This window comes from Lepisosteus oculatus, chromosome 14 (assembly GCF_040954835.1).
Source record: "Lepisosteus oculatus isolate fLepOcu1 chromosome 14, fLepOcu1.hap2, whole genome shotgun sequence".
Classification (NCBI taxonomy): Eukaryota; Metazoa; Chordata; class Actinopteri; order Semionotiformes; family Lepisosteidae; genus Lepisosteus; species Lepisosteus oculatus.
Window position 1 is genome coordinate 21,809,447 of NC_090709.1, and position 20,148 is coordinate 21,829,594.

At 46.1% G+C, this 20,148-nt stretch overlaps 2 protein-coding genes across 2 annotated transcripts in view; both read right to left on the bottom strand.

The window, feature by feature from the left end:
• The window catches only part of LOC138242777 (zinc finger protein 271-like), a 362,720-nt gene that overhangs the window by 312,858 nt on the left and 29,714 nt on the right, over positions 1-20,148 (bottom strand). The window lies entirely within an intron of this gene.
• On the bottom strand, positions 17,380-20,131 carry LOC138243345 (interferon-induced very large GTPase 1-like). The gene is made up of 2 exons (XM_069198908.1): positions 18,715-20,131; positions 17,380-17,435 (listed from the first exon to the last, which is right to left on the bottom strand). The coding sequence occupies exons 1-2, from the start codon at positions 20,054-20,056 to the stop codon at positions 17,380-17,382; spliced, it is 1,398 nt and encodes a 465-aa protein (XP_069055009.1). The 5' UTR covers positions 20,057-20,131.

Genomic DNA, 20,148 nt, shown 5'->3' on the forward strand with positions numbered 1-20,148 from the left:
GATCAGTGCAGCAATCTTACTGGATTTGGCTGGGATTCTTAATTTTTTCTTGAAAAGGTATTCAGGGTTGCTTAAAACTAGAATAAAAAAGTGATTAGAAACTACCTACCTTCCAATCTCTGACGTTGCTGTAACTAAACTCGGATGTGATCTTCTGCAGATGTGCAGTGTGTCTTTACTCTTGTCGTATTAAAAACTACCTCTGTTGTCAGGCGGAGTTAAAGGGGAACAAACTGTATAGAAAATTACAGAACGATAAAATGTTTCTATGCTTCAAAATGTCCCTTTAAAACCCTCCTCATACACGTCGGTGTGGGGAGCGGGCAGGTAGAGAGGTTTTACAGGTGCTCATGATGTTCCACAGGGGGTGTTACCTGTTGTAGTATCTGTGCCTTTGGAAAGAAAAGAACAGCTCAAGGGTGAGGTAACATTTTAAACAGCCGGTCTCCCTGTCTTACAAAACAAGAAATGAAAATCAACCGGGAAATTGAACAGTGCAGGTTGATCAAGGTGAGATATGAGTCACTTACTCCTGACACCTAGGAATGCAGTCCAGATGTCCATCTGGCACTCCCTAGACAGATAGGCACCAATGGATGACCATTGATCATGATAGCCAGGCTTAGCTAAGTGCATCCCCCTTTGGGAGCTGTCCCTTATCAAAAGAAAACATCTTTAAATCAGCCTGCATGAATAGTTTCTCTGTGGCTGCACCACAGAGATGAAGAGAGAGATGGGCCTCATTTGGGAAAGCACAGCAACACTTAATTCTGTCTTATTAACAAGTATTGCTGCTACAATTAGTAGGAAGAAAGATACAATGTATTGAAAATGTAATATGTTTTAAAGGATTAAACGGAAAAGAAATACTTTATCTACACAAATTAATTCAACTGAATTAATTTGTTAATCTAAACAATATAGCCTGAAGAATTGCCAAAGCACAATGTATCAATTTGAACAAGTAATAGGTTTATTCCATGCTGAAAAAAAAAAAAGAGAACACAACGTTTCGGCCGTGGAGCCTTCTTCAGGTGTCACACCTGAAGAAGGCTCCACGGCCGAAACGTTGTGTTCTCTTTCTCCTTTTTTTCAGCATGGAATAAACCTATTACTTGTTCCTTTGCAGCCTACGCATGCTGACGCAGCTACCCACCTGAACTACATGTATCAATTTGGGTGACACTAGGGGAAAGCATCACAAGATTGAAAACCACAAGGCTTATTTTCAACATATCTGAAAATATCTGACAAAAAAAGGAATATTTCACGCATGGAAAACAATATTTACCACTAGGGTAGAATGCAGCATAGAACAGTTGGAGAGAAGGTTAGTGTAACTCTATAGTGCATCACAGAGGTCAGTCTTTTCCCCTTCATTATGCAGGCTGACTTGTTCACAGTGAACTGTCCTCCAGTGATAGTCAGCTGTAATCACTGACGCAGACATGATGTTAATACTCTGACAGCACCTTGGCTGATTTGGTTAAAGTGTTTTCCTATTGTACGCTGGGCAAACGTTCCGAGGTCAAATTCTTCCAGCACAGGGGTACCTTTAAAGCGGAGACGACAGCACTGAAATTTTTTGGCACGCCTTCTCTTTAAAGCCCTGGCCAAATATGAAGACAGTACGTACAGTTATAATTCAAACGGAATTAAAAACTACACATCCCAGTTATAATGGAGATGCTTGTGATCATTGCGTTTAACCAACGAAACTGGGCGAAAATCAGTCACATGACTTTGGGGCAGAGTTTGGAAAGCTTAACCTATCAACAACAAAGCGAAATTTACACGATAGGCTACCTCAAACTGTTAGTTACACGATTGTGTATGTCGCTTAAGCCACTCCTATTTGGCATTTTAGTTATGGAGGCGAGAAGACGCCCCCCCCCAGGTGCTTGATTTGCCGCCACCTTTAACCGTTCTGTGTCCGAATCGCAGTAGCTACGCGTACGAAATAAAGTTCATCCCAGCTACAAAACATAGATTTTTGTGGTAAGAGGGAGCAAAACATCAGTATTTACTGCTATTAATTAGTGTACTGTTTATAGTTGAAATCTGAGCCTTAATATAAAGTTAAAATCTCGACAAAGCAATGTAGGAAATACAGAGAAAATAAATCCTTTCTGACATCTAAAATCAGTTTCGATCAAGGTCTCTAAAACGAACAAGAAAAAGAGGATTTTCGGAGGGCAATTACGCTGTGTTTATATAGAATAACTGATTTATAATCTAATTTCTTGTTCGTTTAAAACAGTGAAATGTCAGTTGCAAAAGATCGCACCAGAAACAGCACTCTCTCTGCCTGTCATAGACGTTCAGGAAGGTGAATGAAGTTATGTCAAGTACAATAATTCGGTGATCAATATTAACAGTTGTAGGACAAGAAACAAAAGATAGTGAAAACTTAAGATTTTTAAGGCTAAAACTCAAATTCATTCTACAAATTAAGGCAAATGAAAATCCAGGACGTTAAAGTGCTAGAGGTGTAAAGAATACACAAATGCACATGAGCAAAAAGTTTTAGAAATGGAGCAAACAGAAAAAAAGCCATGCCTATAGTGCAGAAGAGGGATGCAGGAAAACCTGCTTAGATATACAAAAAAATCACAAAAAGGTGTATGTTACAAAAGAACATGCAAACATGTTCATCATGTACATGAACATGTACATCAATTTCCCTTTGTGATCAATAAAGTTTTACCTATAAACATGAAACAGAGTGAGGAATCAGAAATTAGCAATTATATTTTTTTTCCGCAACACATAAAATACATTTTTCCAAGAAAGTTTAGCCTTTGTCACTAATGAAACCACAAAATAAAGACATAAATATAGAAATGTTAAGATTTTTTTATTTAATGTGGGTAGCAGGATGAACTGTCAGGTTGAGCTAAGTGTATATTTTGTTGCAGAGTTGCTGCAAGATGTTAACAGTGAAAAAGGTATTTAGAAATGAGTTATTTCAAGATTAAAATTTTCAGAATAATTGCAAATCTAGCAGGATGGAGAAAGCACAGAAAACTGGCAGTTAGATTGATCAGATTAATATGAAAAGTCATTTAGCAAAAGGGAATGAGAAGAGTGACAAATTAGTATACTTTAGATCATTTTTACTGAACCAGGGAAAATCTGATCATTTTTCTCTGTAACAATAATAAAAAACTTTACTTTATATATCACCTTATATATCAGTGGCTTCTCAAAGCAATACATTTTGAATTGTGTATTACAGCATGTTAATCATCAGTCATTAAAATGTTGGTATATTTTATGAAAGCAAGATTGCTCAGTTGGACAAAAGTACACAACCTACCTTTATCAGAAATATTTATGCATCAAAGCCTTTACTGAAGATATTACTAATAGTATTAATAATGGATGACTTTGGACAAGCTGTATACTCAAAGTATAATTTATTTAGCACATTTGTACAAGCATTTGGAATCTGTCCAAGCCATAGTTTGTCAGGCATTTTGTTTTACTTCAACGGGCATAAAAACTTCCTTGCTTTTAACAGGGCGTTTCATAATTTCTAACTACGAAAATGATTTAAAATGCGACACTTATCTTTCAACTAGAGCTTAAAATATCACAAGGATCCTCAAGAGCACAGCAAAGAGTGTATTAAAAGACACTTGTATTTATCAACGCTTTCTTTTCCGTATTCCAGATTTTATGGAAGCACTTCAGAGGGGTGTCAGCCAGTCAGATTCCAGGAATCGGCACTTTAAAGGAAAAATACACACCGGTATTCCATTTCTCCCTAACGATTTTAAGCATCAAAGTATTTAACTAGCATGTGAAATAGCGTGTGAAATATCAGTCACGTACCCTGAGTGCACTTAAATCTAACCTCAGAACCTTTCTTTTCAGAAGACTTAGTGTCTGTATCTGCTTCATTTTCTAATTTTGGTAGCACCTCTAACTGCTTGTCTTTCTTATATGTATTTACTTTGTAATCTGTGGTCCTTTTATCTGTTTTTACATCTACTGTATTTGCTTTTCAAAATTAAAGGCTCAAATGCTGTACATGAGAGGTTAAGCTCCCCCTGGCGGTTTTACAAGGCGACGCCGGATAGTTAGCCACGTGACACACGTGAACTGCGTGATACCGTGACACGCCCACCGGGGTATGCCGCGAAATACCTCACCCATTTTGAATGGCTGCATCTGTACAGCACACTACGATTCACACAGACTCAAAAGTGATCACGGCAGATGTTGTCCCCTGCATAACGTCTTTTGGGAAGACAAAACTTGGATATTTTCTGCCTTGATGTTAAGTCCTGAAACACCTAGCGCAGTCTCTTGACAAACAAATCTTTTGCCCATTGAGCTCACAACAGAAGGGGAGTCGCCCCCCCCAGAAATGCTTGGCAGCGGGGAGATTTGAAAGTACACCACCAAAGAAACTAAAGCATAAATCCAGTGTCTAACACCGCTTGGTCACGATGCCATCGCCAGCATCTTCCTTCCTCATATTACTTGCTCGGGGTTTATTAGGAGGCCATGATTGGTAAGGGCCAATGGGAAATTTGGCTAGGACGCCGGGGTAACACCCCTACTCTTTTCGAGAAACACCCCGGGATTGTTAATGAGCACAGAGAGTCAGGACCTCGGTTTTAAGTCTCATCCGAAGGACGGCGCCTGTTTACAGTCTAGTGTCCCCGTCACTATACTGGGGCTTCAGGACCCACACAGACCTGCTGCAGGTTCTCTGACCTGGGACCTGGGAGCAGAGTCACAGGCCCACCTGTCAGGAAGAGAAGCACCAGCCCCTTCCTCTCCATCCCGGCAGATCCGCTCAGAGGCGAAGGCGCGGCATGGCTCCTGGCTCCGGGTTCGAATCCTCCTGCGTGACACAGCACAGGCGCGTCTGACACAGCTCCTACAGGTCTCTGGCGGAGCTCGGGTCTCGCTCATGGGCTCAGTGAGATCTGAATTAACTCAGCCCTGCTGGGCTGCTACCGATCCCCCTGGCTGGTGTGGATCGGTCACTAGTGGAGACTGGGGGAGACGCAGGAATCTGGAGAGGGGCAGGACCCCCCTCTCCCACTCAGAAACATGGGATCCGGACTGCTGGGAGAGATTCCCGACTGGATCCATCAGTCTCCTCCTGCTGTCCTGCTCTCCCTGCTGATAGCATCAAGGAAACGCTGCTGCTGTCTGTGGCTCTTCCTCTCCTTCTCCCTTCTCTACATTCTCTCCACTCTCCTTTCTCCTCTCCTTCTCCCATTCACAGTTTCTCTCCTCTCTCTTGTGCCTCCTCTCTCTGCTGATAGCATCAAGGAAACACTCCTGCTGTCTGTGGCTCTTCCTCTCCTTCTCCTCTCTCTACTCTCTCCACTCTCCTTTCTCCTCTCCTTCTCCCATTCACAGTTTCTCTCCTCTCTCTTGTGTCTCCTCTCTATGCTCTCTCCTCTCCACTCTCTCTACCCTCTCCCCTCTCTCTCTCCTCTCTCTGTGATCCACAGTATCTGTCCTGTCTCCTCTCTCCTCTCTCTGCTCTCTCTCCTCTCCACTCTCTCCCCTCTCTCCTTTCTCCTCTCTCTATGATCCACAGTTTCTCTCCTCTCTCTTGTGCCTCCTCTCTCTGCTGATAGCATCACGGAAACACTCCTGTTGTCTGTGGCTGTGTCTGTCTGTGGGAGTGAATGGAGCCATTGATGCAGGAGTGGAGGGGTCAGGCCTGGGTCATGTAGGGGAAAATCAAACAGCCACCGTCTGATGCCATGAGAGACAGAATATTTTTAATTTCCTGTTTGTCTCCCTCTCGCTCAGTATCCCCCTCTCTGTCTCATACCACTGTCTCCCGTCTCTATCTCCCTGTCTTTCCCCTCTCCCGATCCCTCCCCTCTCTCCTCTCTCTGACTCTCCTGCCTTCTCTCTCCTCTCTCTCCCCCATCTCTAACCTGCCTCTCTCTCCTCTCTCTCCCCCATCTCTAACCTGTCTCTCTCCTCTCTCACCCCCATCTCTAACCTGTCTCTCTCTCCTCTCTCACCCCCATCTCTAACCTGTCTGTCTCTCCTTTCACCCCCATTTCTAACCTGTCTCTCTCTCACCCCCATTTCTTACCTGTCTCTCTCTCTCCTCTCTCCCTAACTTTCTCTAACTGCAGAGGGATGCACCTTGAACTGAAACCGCAGTGAGGAATAACCAGCTTCCTAAGTAAACAACTTTCCTACGAGACTCAGACTTAGCAGAACTAAGGACAAGGAACACGGATCTTCTTCTGCGTTGCTGGGTAGATAAAAACACGCAGGTTGCTACAGAAATGAGAGCAGCCTGTGGACCTGCTCTCCAGACAGTATCTGTTGATCCCGTTAGAGACACCTGTACTCGTTTAAATCTCTTGCAGGGCAGCAGGCAGCTACTGTCTCAATAACAGGAGGTCCTACACTGAGGGGTCACTGTGCCCTGAGACTTACCTGCTCAGCGCTGTGTGTCGGTGGGTCAGGACGTCTCTCCAGGTGAGCTGTCTGTGCGATGTGTCTGTCTGTCTGTGTTCTTTATTCCTGACTCTCTCTCCTCCTCTCCTCTCGGACACAAACACAGACACAGCCGGGATGCAAATCAGGGGGTTTCAGTGGGAACAGTGCAGGAAGCACAAACCAGGCTGGAGGACGGATGGACACACACACACTCACTCACATACTCTCACACTCTCACACTCTCACACACACTCACACACAGCGCTGTGTTCTTTTCTCTTTCAAACACCGGAAATCTTGATCAAGGAGCTCCCTTCAGACTAAAGAGGCTCAGTTCCTCCCGCCTGTCAGTGTGGGACACTCCCTTCAGACTAAAGAGACTCAGTTCCTCCAGCCTGTCAGTGCGGGACGCTCCCTACAGACTAAAGAGGCTCAGTTCCTCCGGCCTGTCAGTGCGAGACGCTCCCTTCAGACTGAAGAGACTCAGTTCCTCCAGCCTGTCAGTGCGGGACGCTCCCTTCAGACTGAAGAGACTCAGTTCCTCCAGCCTGTCAGTGCGGGACGCTCCCTTCAGACTGAAGAGACTCAGTTCCTCCAGCCTGTCAGTGTGGGACACCCCCCTTCAGACTAAAGAGACTCAGTTCCTGTCGGTCCTCAAGCCCTCTACACTCTAGGGGAGACGGGGTCTCCTGCTGCTGCTGCGCCCCAGAGCGCTGGAACCCTCTCCCCGTGGAACTTGGAGAGTCGCCCTCCCTGAGCTCGACGCCTGCGTCTTCAGAAACGCTCTCCGTTGGTTGTCTGCTCCCTTCCAACCCTCTACTACACTTCCAGTCCCTTGAATTTAATTGTACTACATCTGGTTTTTCCCATCCTTTGACATTGCTTTCCTCCTGAGGCTCACTTTGAGAAGCCACTTTCAGAGGTGTTCCAGTATTATTATCCAATTCAACTTGATTGTCATTATACTCACACAGGCACGTAGTTGAGTGAAAAGTGTTTCTCCTGAGTCACTCAGGTGCAGTAAGTAAATAGGACAGCAGATAAGACAATAGACAGTAACACAATAGCAATAACAGTAACATGTAATAACATAATAATATCATAATATAATTATATATTATTATTATATATAATAATTATTATTATAATTATTATTATTGGGATGAGACTGGGCAGTGGCTAACAGTGGCTCCACCCTGGCAGAAACACCCCCTGCTTTACAAGTTTACAATCCAACAGAACTTCAGCCGGAGCTCTTCCAGATCCTCTCTCTGGTTCCCTTCTCCTTGTGTCCCTTCGGAAGAGGGCAACAGAGGGGCTACAACTTCCTTTGCCTCGCCTGCAGACGACGGGAACGTGCCGCCACCACACAGCATGAGTGACAGTACGGGCACGGAGGGCCTGTTTCCCCACCCAGAGGGAGCATCACACCCCCCCCTTCTCTGGCTGCAGACGTGGGGGTGCACGGGGGTCTCCCTCAGAGCTCACAGCCGGTGCCCTCTGGCCGCCCTCTGGTGTCTTTCAGGACACACTGAGGTCCGAACCTTTGAGCGCAGCTTGTCTGAAAGGTGTTCACACCCGGTCTGGCTCCCAGGAAAGACTCTGATCTGGGCTTGAGTGACCTTTTGTAGAAAGATCGATACTTTATTGATCCCGTGAGGGGAAATTGCAGTGCGACAGCAGCTTAACACAGACAACACAGCCACAGTGTGCCGAATGATACAATAATAATAATAATACAATACAATACAATCAGTTCAGTGAGGGGTGCACTAAAAGAGTTTCTCACAGTCCAGGACACACAAAGAACAAACTAGAACAGCACAGCACGCAGACAAATCGTATCACACACATGAATATAAATATAGATGTAAATATAGATATAGATATAAATATAAATGTAAATGTATTTTTGTGTTGACAGCACAAAGACTGTCGAAAAATGTTTTGACTGAGAATTTAGGAGATCGTTCCTTTTGTCTATTTGCGTATTTGCTCCACTGTTATCTTCCTGTTTTTTTTAATTATTTGCTATATTTTCTCCTGTGATTCCTCCTATCGTTACCTTATATTGGGTCATTAAGCTACGGTGTTTCTTACCCATTCAGCCCTGTTTGCTGGGTTGTTAGATGGTCTGATTCCCAGTTTCGTCTCCTTTGTGTTTGATCGCAGCTCGTCTGGAAAGGGTCTTGACACCCTGTATCGTTCACACCACGCCGTGTCGCAGACGGTGGCTGCCGTCACCCACTTCATCTGTCTCTGGAGCTGTCATCGAGAGCACATGGAATTTGACCGGAAGCCAGTGCGGGGACTCCAGGATAGGAGTAACGTGAACACTTGCACTAGACCTGGTCAAATGACTTTATGTCATTGTCCAAAAATCATACATTCTGCACAACAAGCTAGGAAAAATGCCACTGGTGGGATGCGGACCCAGGATCTCCTGTTTACTAAACAGGCACTTTAGCCAACTAAGCTATGGCACCGCTCAGAGACATCTGTGCTCAGTGCGTGCTGAACCTGCTCAAAGAGCAAGTTGCCTCCTTTACATGCAATGGCAGCTCCGACACTAAGTGAAACGAAGAGAAATGGCTTTTATCTGGCACTTTTCATGTCCAATGCGCTTGACATCTCCCAAGGGCAACACAGTTCTTTTGTGAATTTTGGACCTACTGCAGCTTTCATGCAACCTTATCCTTCAGGTTGATTCATATAAGTACTCATAGACTGTAAACCTGTGCTGGTCTACTCATGTTAAGACTGTTTGCTCCAAAGGTCAGCAGCGCTAATATTTCCTGCGAAGACTACGAGTGTCTGGGGTTCGACAGGAAGTGATGCTTCTCTTCTGCCGCGCTGTAATCGAGAGCATGATCAGATACGGGATTTCAGTGTGGTTCGGTCATCTAGCAGTTCATTTTACATGGCAAATGACCCGACTCATCCAGACAGCTCTGAAGGTCAAGGGAGTGAGACAGCAGCCCCTCCCTGCTGACAATCTTTGAAAAATCAGCCAGGAAAAATGATATCAGGTCCTTCCCACATCCTCAGCCCTGGCTACCAACTTCCTCCTTCTGGCCAACGTTTCAGGGCTCCCAAACGTAAGTCAAACAGATACAGACCGTTCCTTTGTTGCACTATGCGTGACGGCTGTCGCTGCAAATGTCCGGCATAAACACACTTTTGCCTCTTACAGCCCACTTGAGTGCGATATGTTTTGTCATGATGTGTCAGAAACGTCCCATGTTGTTATGTGTCCTACTGTACGTGTGCAATAGAGTGATGTGCGATGTTTTTCTGATTTTTTTGCGACAGTAAAATGTGCAACGATGTTCTTTTTTGCATGCTATTGAAGTGCTGGGTGTCCATACAGACATTCCCTCGATGGGGACAGTAAAAGTCTTCTCTCTTTGCTGGACATTTTTTTTTTCCCATCGGTTGAGAAAGTTGACATGTGAAAGAGTGTGGAGTGTTAAAGTAGTTTATTTTATTGCTGTTGCTTTGTGTGAATGTACTGTGATCTGTTGGGGGAATTTAAAGATGATCTCATCTGTGCCAGTGTGGGCATGACTCTGTAAATGGCTGGCTTAGCTTGTAACTCATAACTGCACACCAAGATAACGAGAAGCAGCAGACAAATGTCTCTTGTGATCTCTGTGATGGACTTGTCTCCTATCCAGGGTGTGTGAGTGTGTGTGTGTGTCCTGTGATGGACTGGTGTCCTGTCCAGGATCTGTGAGTGTGTGTGTGTGTCCTGTGATGGACTCGTGTCCTGTCCAGGGTGTGTGAGTGTGTGTGTGTGTCCTGTGATGGACTGGTGTCCTGTCCAGGGTGTGTGAGTGTGTGTGTGTGTCCTGTGATGGACTGGTGTCCTGTCCAGGGTGTGTGAGTGTGTGTGTGTCCTGTGATGGACTGGTGTCCTGTCCAGGGTCTGTGAGTGTGTGTGTCCTGTGATGGACTCGTGTCCTGTCCAGGGTGTGTGAGTGTGTGTGTGTGTCCTGTGATGGACTGGTGTCCTGTCCAGGGTGTGTGAGTGTGTGTGTGTGTGTCCTGTGATGGACTGGTGTCCTGTCCAGGGTGTGTGAGTGTGTGTGTGTGTCCTGTGATGGACTGGTGTCCTGTCCAGGGTGTGTGAGTGTGTGTGTGTGTCCTGTGATGGACTGGTGTCCTGTCTAGGGTGTGTGTGTGTGTGTGTGTGTCCTGTGATGGAATGGTGTCCTGTCCAGGGTGTGTGTGTGTCCTGTGATGGACTGGTGTCCTGTCCGGGATGTGTGTTTGTGTCCTGTGATGGACTTTATCCTGTCCAGGGTGTGTGTGTGTGTCCTGTGATGGACTGTTGTCCTGTCCAGGGTGTGTGTGAGTGTGTCCTGTGATGGACTGGTGTCCTGTCCAGGGTGTGTGAGTGTGTGTCCTGTGATGGACTGGTGTCCTGTCCAGGGTGTGTGTGTGTGTCCTGTGATGGACTGATGTCCTGTCCAGGGTGTGTGTCCGTTTCTGCTTTTCTGCGTGGAATGAACCCGCGCCGCGCTCTTCCACGGAGCAGGGCTGTGGGTGTGTCGGGGTTCCTCTCCCACTCAGAAAAGTTCGGATCTGCGTCAGTGGTGGGTTTTTTTGTTTTAACAACCGATACGTGACGCAATCAGGATAAAAAGAGACACGCGCGTGGCTTTCTTGCGGGTTCCCCCGTCCTGCGTGAAGAGCACGAAAAAATGTCACTCGGTAAGAATTTGGACCTTCACTCCCACGATCCCCAGCAAACGCGGTAGAGGCAGCAGCTATAAGAGAAGATCAATTCACTTTATGATCACTTATGAGGAATTGGTCTTGTCGCAGAGCCCAGCTGGCTCTCCAGGAGACACACAGACAGGGAGAGAGAGAAGCTGGGGGTCAGAGCGCAGGGTCGGCCATTGTACAGCTCCACCTGGAGCAGCTGGGGTTCAGGGCCTCGCTCAGGGGCCCCAACGGAGTAGGATTCGTCTGCGGGCCGGGGGATTCGACCCGGCAAACTCCTTCCAGCCCCAGGCGCTGATCCTGAGCCACAGAGCCACCACTCCTTTGTATATAAGGAATTAATTCAACACACCAGCAACCCTGGAGCTGCCCCTATAATGAAGGATGCTGGAAAAAGTTTCCTCTTACACAAAAGGCAGCTCATATTATTCAACATCCCCCCGCCCCCCCGTACACCTATATAGCGCCTCTTCCGGACTCTCCAGCTCTCTCCGGGTCACGGGGATCCCCTCCACCGCAGCCCGGCCTGGATGACGTTTAGGGTATTGTTTTAAAAAAACAACAACAACAACAACAACAACATTTTGACTCCCCCGTCTCTTTCTTTTCCAGAAGTAGAGAAGATCAGCGACCGAAAATGGTCGGAGAACACGGGTAGGTGTGTCGGGAACCCCGAGGTCGAGAGGGACGCGCACAAGGTGGCTTAAAAGATCAGACGCTGTTAAACGAAGGGAACTTCTCATCCCGTTATATTAGAAGGACGGAAGTCTGAGAAAATCGAGGATATTCTTGAGCAGGAGCAGCGTTAAGTGAGATCTCATTTATAGACTTGAAACTTAATGCCACCCCCCCCCCCAAACAGCCACGGGTGGGTATATTATCCTCGGGAATCTCTTCCCTCTGTCCAAATCGCTTCAACTGTGGGAACGCGTAGACCTGACGGAAGTCTGATAGGACTTTGGGCGCCCTCTGGCGGAAAAGGGCCGCATTACCAGCCGCCCGGCTGTTCAGCCATGAGGCGTCCTCAAACAACTAGTCAAAAAAAAAGTGTGTCCTCGTTACTGCTCAAAGACCCGCTTATTAGATGTCAACTACCACCGTGTCCTCATCGATGTTCTAGCGAATTCATTTTTATTTCGGGATTTAAGCGAAAACGGCGCTGGGGTTCTCCTCCCGGGAAACCGCGCAAACTCCCGGCTCTCTCCTCCCTGTTGCCGGGACGAGCTTTTCCCGCAGCGGCCGAAGCAGCTGTATTTGAACACTCTCCCTCTCTCTCTCTCAATTCAATTCAAGGTGCTTTATTAGCATGACCGATGGGTACAATCAGTGTTGCCAAAGCAAATAAAAATAATAAAATTAACATGGAACAAAACAAAAAATAGAAGTAAAATAAAATCTACAGACATGTTACAGACATTTACAACAAAGACATATTATAAAATATTGACATATACTGTAGGCGGCTGGAGCATTATTGGGAGACAGACTCACTGTTCCTCAGGCTGTGACAGGAGATCACATACTGGGCTGTCAGATCAACTGAGTTCCCTCCTCCCTCTCCCAGTAGGATTGGGACCCGTTGTGATTCTGGCAGGTGTGGGAACTCTGGGATTAGATTTCTGAATTTCGGGAAGAATGTTTCTCTAATCCCAGAGTATCTGTCACAGTGCAGTAGGAAGTGCACCTCTGTCTCTATTTCTCCCCCTGGCAGTGGGAGCACAGCCTGTCCCCTCTGGGCAGCCAGGTCTGCCTGTGTCGCCCAGTTTCTATGGCCAGGTTGTGGTCACTGAGCCTGTACTTCGTCAGGGTCTGTTTCTGTTTGTTATTTTTTATTTTGGTCAAATAATCAGGTAGTGTGTATTGTCTGTTTAGGGTTCTGTAGCATTCCAGTTGATGTTGTGTTTGTGTGTGTGTGTCCCAGTGTGTGAGATATTGCTGTTTGATCTGTGCTGTTGTGGTGCTCTAGCAGTGCTGTCCTGAGGCTGGTTAGGGTTGGTGTGGCTCAGGTCGGTGAGCCTCAGGACCAGCTGGCTCAGGGGGCTCTGTTTTGGGTTTAGCTCTTGGCTCAGCAGGGCTTTGTGGTGGTAGGAATTGTGGTCGCTGTTTTTTAGGTGTAGCCAATACTTTAATATTCTTTTCTGTATGTTAATCAATAGTGGGTACTGGCCTAATTCGGCCCTGCACCCGTTGTTAGGTGTTTTTCTCTGCACACGGAGGATGTTTCTACAGATCTCCACGTGCAGAGTTTCTGTGGGGTGTTTGTCCCATTGAGTGTAATCCTGGTCTGTGAGGGGACCCCACACTTCACTGCCATATAGGGCAAGGGGTTGGATTACACTTTCAAATATTTGGAGCCAGATTTGGAGCCAGATTCAGATTTGGAGCCAAATCTGGCTATTTGGAGCCAGATTTGGAGCACCCAGGTCTGACAGTCCTGCTCCAGCAGTGCCAGGTTCTGCTGTTCTGGGTCCAGATGGGCTGTCAGTGCCCAGGTCTGACAGTCCTGCTGCAGCAGTGCCAGGTTCTGCTGTTCTGGGTCCAGATTGACAGTCAGCGCCCAGGTCTGACAGTACTGCTCCAGCAGTGCCAAGTTCTGCTGCTCTGGGTCCAGATTGACAGCCAGATTGACTGCAGCCCCTGTTCTGTGGGCGACAGCAGGACCAGGTCATCTGCATAGAGCAGGAACTTGATTTCTGTGTGGTGTAGTGTGAGACCAGGAGGTGCAGACTGCTCCAACATTCCTGCTAATTCGTTGATATAGATATTGAACAGTGTTGGGCCTCTCTCTCCCCTCTCCCCTTACTATCTCCTCTCTCTCCCCCTCATTCTCTCTCCTCTTTCTTTCTCCCCTCACTCTCTCCCCTCTCTCTCCCCTCTCTCTCCTTACTCTCTCCCCTCTCTCCTTTCTCTAACAGGGACTGGAGGAGAGGCAGCAGCAGAGGGAGACAGAGCTGAGGCAGGAGCAGGAGGAGAGACAGAGACAGCAGCAGAGGGAGGCAGAGCTGAGGCAGGAGCTGGAGGAGAGGCAGAGGCAGCAGCAGAGGGAGGCAGAGCTGAGGCAGGAGCTGGAGGAGATACAGAGGCAGCAGCAGAGGGTGGCAGAGCTGAGGCAGGAGCTGGAGGAGATACAGAGGCAGCAGCAGAGGGAGTCAGAGCTGAGGCAGGAGCTGGAGGAGATACAGAGGCAGCAGCAGAGGGAGACAGAGCTGAGGCAGGAGCTGGAGGAGAAGCAGCAGCAGAGGGAGGCAGAGCTGAGGCAGGAGCTGGAGGAGAAGCAGCAGCAGAGGGAGGCAGAGCTGAGGCAGGAGTTGGAGGAGAGGCAGCAGCAGAGGGAGACAAAACTGAGGCAGGAGCTGGAGGAGAGACAGAGGCAGCAGCAGAGGGAGGCAGAGCTGAGGCAGGAGCTGGAGGAGAGGCAGCAGCAGAGGGAGGCAGAGCTGAGGCAGGAGCTGGAGGAGATACAGCAGTGGAGGCAGAAGAAATGGGCCCGGCCGAGGCAGAGGAGAGAGGAAGGCGCGCCGGACTCCGCCCAGCTCGGCCCAAAGCTGAGAATCCAGTACAAGCCTCCGCGCCGTGTTTCCCGCCGTAAGTACGCCTCCCGCTGGCACAGCCCTGCCACGACCAGAGCCTCGCGCCCTCAGTGCCTTCCTTACACTTCTGTATAGCGCCTTGCTGGACCCTCCCCTCAGAGCTCTTCCCAGGTCACGGGGAATCCCACTACCACCACCAGTGTGCAGCCCCCACCTGGAGGATGCTCCAGTCTGCTCCGCCCACAGCTGCTCTCTGGGGGGGAGGAGAGCAGAGGGATGCTCGTCACCCGCTGTGCTGCTCCCGTATTCCAGCCCCGTTTTCCCTGTGTTTTCCAGGATCCGGGACCAAAGGGACCGGGCCGGACTCGGGACACGTCCCGCACGGAGCGCAGCAGCCGGACAGCAGAGAAGCATCGCGCTGCAGCCTGCAGTAGCGTCGACAGCCAGCGACACACAGAGACCCTCATCCAGGCAACTTAATCCACACAGAGACCCTCATCCAGGCAATTTAATCCACACAGAGACCTCATCCAGGCAACTTAATCCACACAGAGACCTCATCCAGCCAATTTAATCCGGACAGAGACCCTCATCCACACAACTTAATCCAGACAGAGACCTCAACCAGGCAATTTAATCGAGACAGAGACCCTCATCCAGGCAATTTAATCCACACAGACCCTCATCCAGGCAATTTAATCGAGACAGAGACCTCAACCAGGCAATTTAATCGAGACAGAGACCCTCATCCAGGCAATTTAATCGAGACAGCACCCTGATCAAGACAGCAGTTAAATCCAGACAGCAATCTCATCCATGTTATTTCATCTCTGCCAGTGTGACTTTTGCAACTCCTGCTCTTAAAAAAGATGTATTCGGATTCTGAAGATTCTGACTTTGTAATGACAATAATAACTGTGATCATAAGAATATGAAAAGCATAATAAAGACTGAAATGTTGGCTGTGCCCTCTTGAAATCTCTCTCCCAGATCTTGTCAGGTGCGGAAGGAAGAACGGGCGGTAAGGTTTTGGGAGAGCAGATCCCATTTTCCGATGGAATCTTCCGAGCCAAAACGTAACCTAGCATCTCTTTAAATAAAAAAATCAACAGACAGACGCACTTTAATTCTATAAACAACCTTTACTTCCTTTAAATTCAATACAATCATAAGAAACAAATCAGATCATCAAAACCAAATAAGCGTTTGGCGCCTACAGCCCTGAATTGGAAAAAATGCTTCGAAAACAGATGGATGAACTATAAAAGTTACAACTGAACAGTAATTCACACAACAGCATCAAATAGCAAACTGCAGGCATCAGATAGCATGGAAAATAACTCAGTCATCTATTATAAAGCTAGTCTTAAGGCTAAAGAATTTTTATACTAAAGTCTTGCTCTGAGTAAACATGCAGCAGTATATAAAATATCATTGGATTATAGAGCCTTGTAACTAAGATATGCTATTAAAGAATTGTTAAGATCTGTTTTGAAAATGGAGAAATAAACTTCATGCAAAATGCAAGTTAATCTCTGATGTTGCTTAAATACCCAATTTCTATGGAATTGGTCCATTTTTCAGTACAATGTACCATCGATGTCCCCTGGCTGTAGTTTAGTGTCCCACTGTTTCCCTCCTCTTCTGTCTCTGGAGTGAAGCACTGCCGGGTTTATGAGGCACACGTCATGTGATCCAAGTCCACCAATCGCAACCAGACACCGGGCCATGAGGCTTTAAGACAGGTGTGCTTCAGCACAGGAAGTGACATCGACACTGTGTGTTGTGCACCCACCCAATCTGACTGGAGACAGAATAACTGGAAAACAGACAAAATAATCTAACAACCCAGTGAATATGGCTAAATACCTAAGAAACATTCAGAAATGAAATGAGAAATTATATAACAAACAAATAATCTTAGAGAAAATCTGATGAAGCAGTATAAAAAATGGACAAAAATAAACAAAACACAAGGTCACAATTGTCTTAAAATACCCAAGGTTTAAAACGGCAAAATATGGGATTGAAAGTTTGACCATGGGTTCTCCGACAATCTTACACAATAACTGTTATCTCTAGCATGTCACGTTTCTTATACCAATCTTTCACTTTTTTTGTAATTGCATTACAGAATCAATTTTTGACTTCCTCAGGCTTGTGTTGCACCTATGAATACCAGTGTTCACCAAAAGAGGACCAGCTCCGTGAAGCATTACTCTATTTGTTCTTAAACATGAACTTATGCACTGGCCTGATTTGCTGCGTTTTTCGAGGTCTTGTGGATGGACATGCTTCTTTTCACTGTCCAGAGAGCTCCACAATTTCACCGGTGCATCTATCTCCGCGTGGTCATACGTGTTAAATGTCTTCAGTTCTTCTATTGCGGATTTCTTGTCAATAGTTTTCCAGTATTCTGGTATCTCTCCTTTACCTTGAAAGGTCTTGCTATAACGCTTCTCCAGCTTGTCTTTAAAGGCACAGATGAACCACTTCCAATACATCTGTGCAGAGTTATCTGGGGTGATGTGCCATCTATTGAAGGGTGGACCTGCTTCTCTGTATCTCCTCCACGGAGTTTCTCTTGATTCGTCGTTATTGGGCAGGAAAGTCCCATCACTGCAGACGGAGGTGGTACAGATCTCTATGGAGAAGTTCTGAGTGCCGTGGTGAAACCAGCCATTCACAGCCCTGGGGCGATGAAATTGGACACAGTGATCTGTAGAGTGGTCAGGGATACTGTTGGTACAAACAGCACAACAGAGAGGGCACTGCTCCCAGCACCCACTGAGCTGCTTCGACAGAATGTAATCGGGGCTTTCCCAGAACTTGTTGATGTCTACTCCACCTTTGGTTTCTTCTGATAAAGTGTGATGCATCGCTATGATGGATTCATATACCTTTTCTTTCAGACACTGCAGGTCAATGTCCTCTTTCTCAATAGTCCTAAAGTAATTCCGTGGAATGTCCATGTCACTCCCCAGTTCTGAACAAAATTCATCCAGCCACATGGAGACATTGCCCTGCTTATCTTCAACAAGCCCTGTTACTTTACAAACTGTGAATATAATGCGGTCTATCAGATATGTGAGATTATCGGTCAAGATCTCAGTAATTCTCTCCCTCCCACTGTGTTTACAATATTTTTCAACACAGTCTGTTATATACCTGTCAAAACAATCCTTTGGTGCAACAAAGTATTCTTCATACAAATCAAATCTCTCCTTCTCAGCCAGGTATATCAGTAGGTGATTTTCCAGGTTGGATCTATTACTGTTGAAAGCTGGATGGGTCGACCTTATCTCGCCTGCAATTCTGATGCCAATTTTTTCATACACTGCCTGCTGGACAGCGGTTTTCAGTTTTCCATGAAGGAAATCAACAAGAATGTTGAGGGCTGTGCTTTGTTGGCAGAAACTCTTAAAGATTTGTAGATATTCCTCTCTCTTGCTTTTGAAGTACAGCATTGGGTCGTTTGCCTTCTTGAATGCTTCCTGCTTTACCTTGAACTGTTCTGCTGCAAACACACAAAGATGGGCAGATAACTCGATTCTGTAGTTATCTGTTAATGCAAAGTGTTTTGTATGTTCTTCAAAGTCTTTGATCCCTGATTGTATTAGATTTAGTATTGCATTGATGTAGCCCTCATCAAAGTCCAGTATCGCATCCTGCAGATCATCAATGTATTGTTTAATTGTTTTCGATATACTTGCTGAAAGATGGATTACACTTTCTTCATCTGTTGGAGTAAAAGAGTGTGTAAAAATTCCATATTTGGATTTTTTATGAATGTGTTTCTCATCAAACTGAAAGGTTTGGGGACGCTCAGTAATTACTTGTTTGGAATTTGCTTTTGTTTTAAATGTTTCACAAAAGATTTTTTCCACTGCTGCATCGATGTTGACGTCTTTCTCTGCAGGGGTCTTTGAGGCAACTCTGGTCATCAGTTCCACCCAGAGTTTCTCAAACTCTTTATCCATTGTCTCATCACACTCGCTAATTAGATTAGGAGCCAGACATCTGCTTTTTGCGAGCAGCTCTGCCAGGTACTGGGATTTCTTTTGATCCAGTCCTGATCTAGACTTACGTTGTGCAATCCATTTTTTACATCTCCTCTGGGTGTCCTCGATGAGCTCCTCTTTCACTGTCTGTAATCTGAAATCAATGTTATTTTTCCACTGATTCAATATATGTGGATATTTCTCCTTTTTAAAGTACTCTTCAGTTTCTTCTGAAATGGCTTTTGCCTGCTGCTCAAACGACTTTTTAATGCTTGAGCTGTCTACTGCTTGCACTTGATCACTCATGATTTGGTGCCGCAGTGTCCTTTGCAGGTCAAGACCACATTTTCTCAGCTGCCATGTCCAATTTCCACAATTTACTTCTAACCTCTTATAAACCATGACTTCCAAACTGTTTCGAAAGCTGAAAACAAAGTTTTCCCCTAGCAGTGCATTCCACATGGCCACTATCCGCAATTTCATTTCTGAGATAGAAGCAAATCTACAGTCCGACTTCCATTCTCTTATTCCGAGTATTGTGCTCTTCAGTTCTTGGACGTTTTCGCTGTAGCTTGGGTTGGGAAGTGCTGTTGATGGGTTTCCTTCAAAAAGATTTTTGAAAAAGTAAACGTGCTTTCTTATGTCAAATTGAATGATGTCATTAAAACTTGTAGCATCAAACCCTTCTTCACTGGCTGCAATGCGAGCCATTTCATCCAGTGTCTCCTGTAGGCGCATCCTTCCTGTAATATTGTCTTCACTGGCAGATGGTTCTGCAACATTTTGATGCACAAAAAGGCAGCTTGGAGTGATACTGACTCTCTTCATCCTCATAAAAGCCTGGACACAAATCTGAAGAATATCTTGCATATCCAGTAAGCTCTCTCCCATGATGTTAATTAGGGTTGCATCAGCTATTCCAACGATAAATGTAGCGAGTTCATTGTCATGGGCCAGTGCAGTTGCATTATTAATCTCCGGTGATCGAAGGCCTTCTGTGTCCACTATTAGGACAAAGTCATACTGCAACTCATCTCTGATCTTTTGATCCACTGTCACTAACTGCATGAATGCTCCTCTTGTGCATCTTCCTGCACTCACTGGAAAGTGAAGACCAAACATAGTGTTCAGTAATGTGGACTTGCCAGAGCTTTGAACACCAAGAATGGACAGAACAAATATCTGTTTGTCACCAACTTTATGGATCAGTTTGTCCAGCACTGCTTCGATCCATCCAAGAGGGACGTAGGAAGCATCCCCATCCATCAGTTCAAGAGGATATCCTGCGATCAACATTTCAGCCCCTATCCCTGGAAGAGCAGTAAGATACTGTTTTTCATCTGCCATATCTGGTGACATTTTCAAAGCTTCATAGATCTGACTGACTTCTCGCAACAAATGCTGAAGGCCAAAGTTTGAAGCATCGAGTTCCCGAGATATATTCTCCGCTG

What these genes read in the sequence shown, in the direction of transcription:
- LOC138243345 (XM_069198908.1), bottom strand. Translation starts at nt 20,056, where the DNA reads ATGTCACCAGATATGGCAGATGAAAAACAGTATCTTACTGCTCTTCCA. An exon ending in GCTGCTCGCAAAAAGCAGAT is followed by an intron (nt 17,436 to 18,714) that starts GTCTGGCTCCTA and finishes TTGTACCAACAG; the next exon opens with TATCCCTGACCACTCTACAG.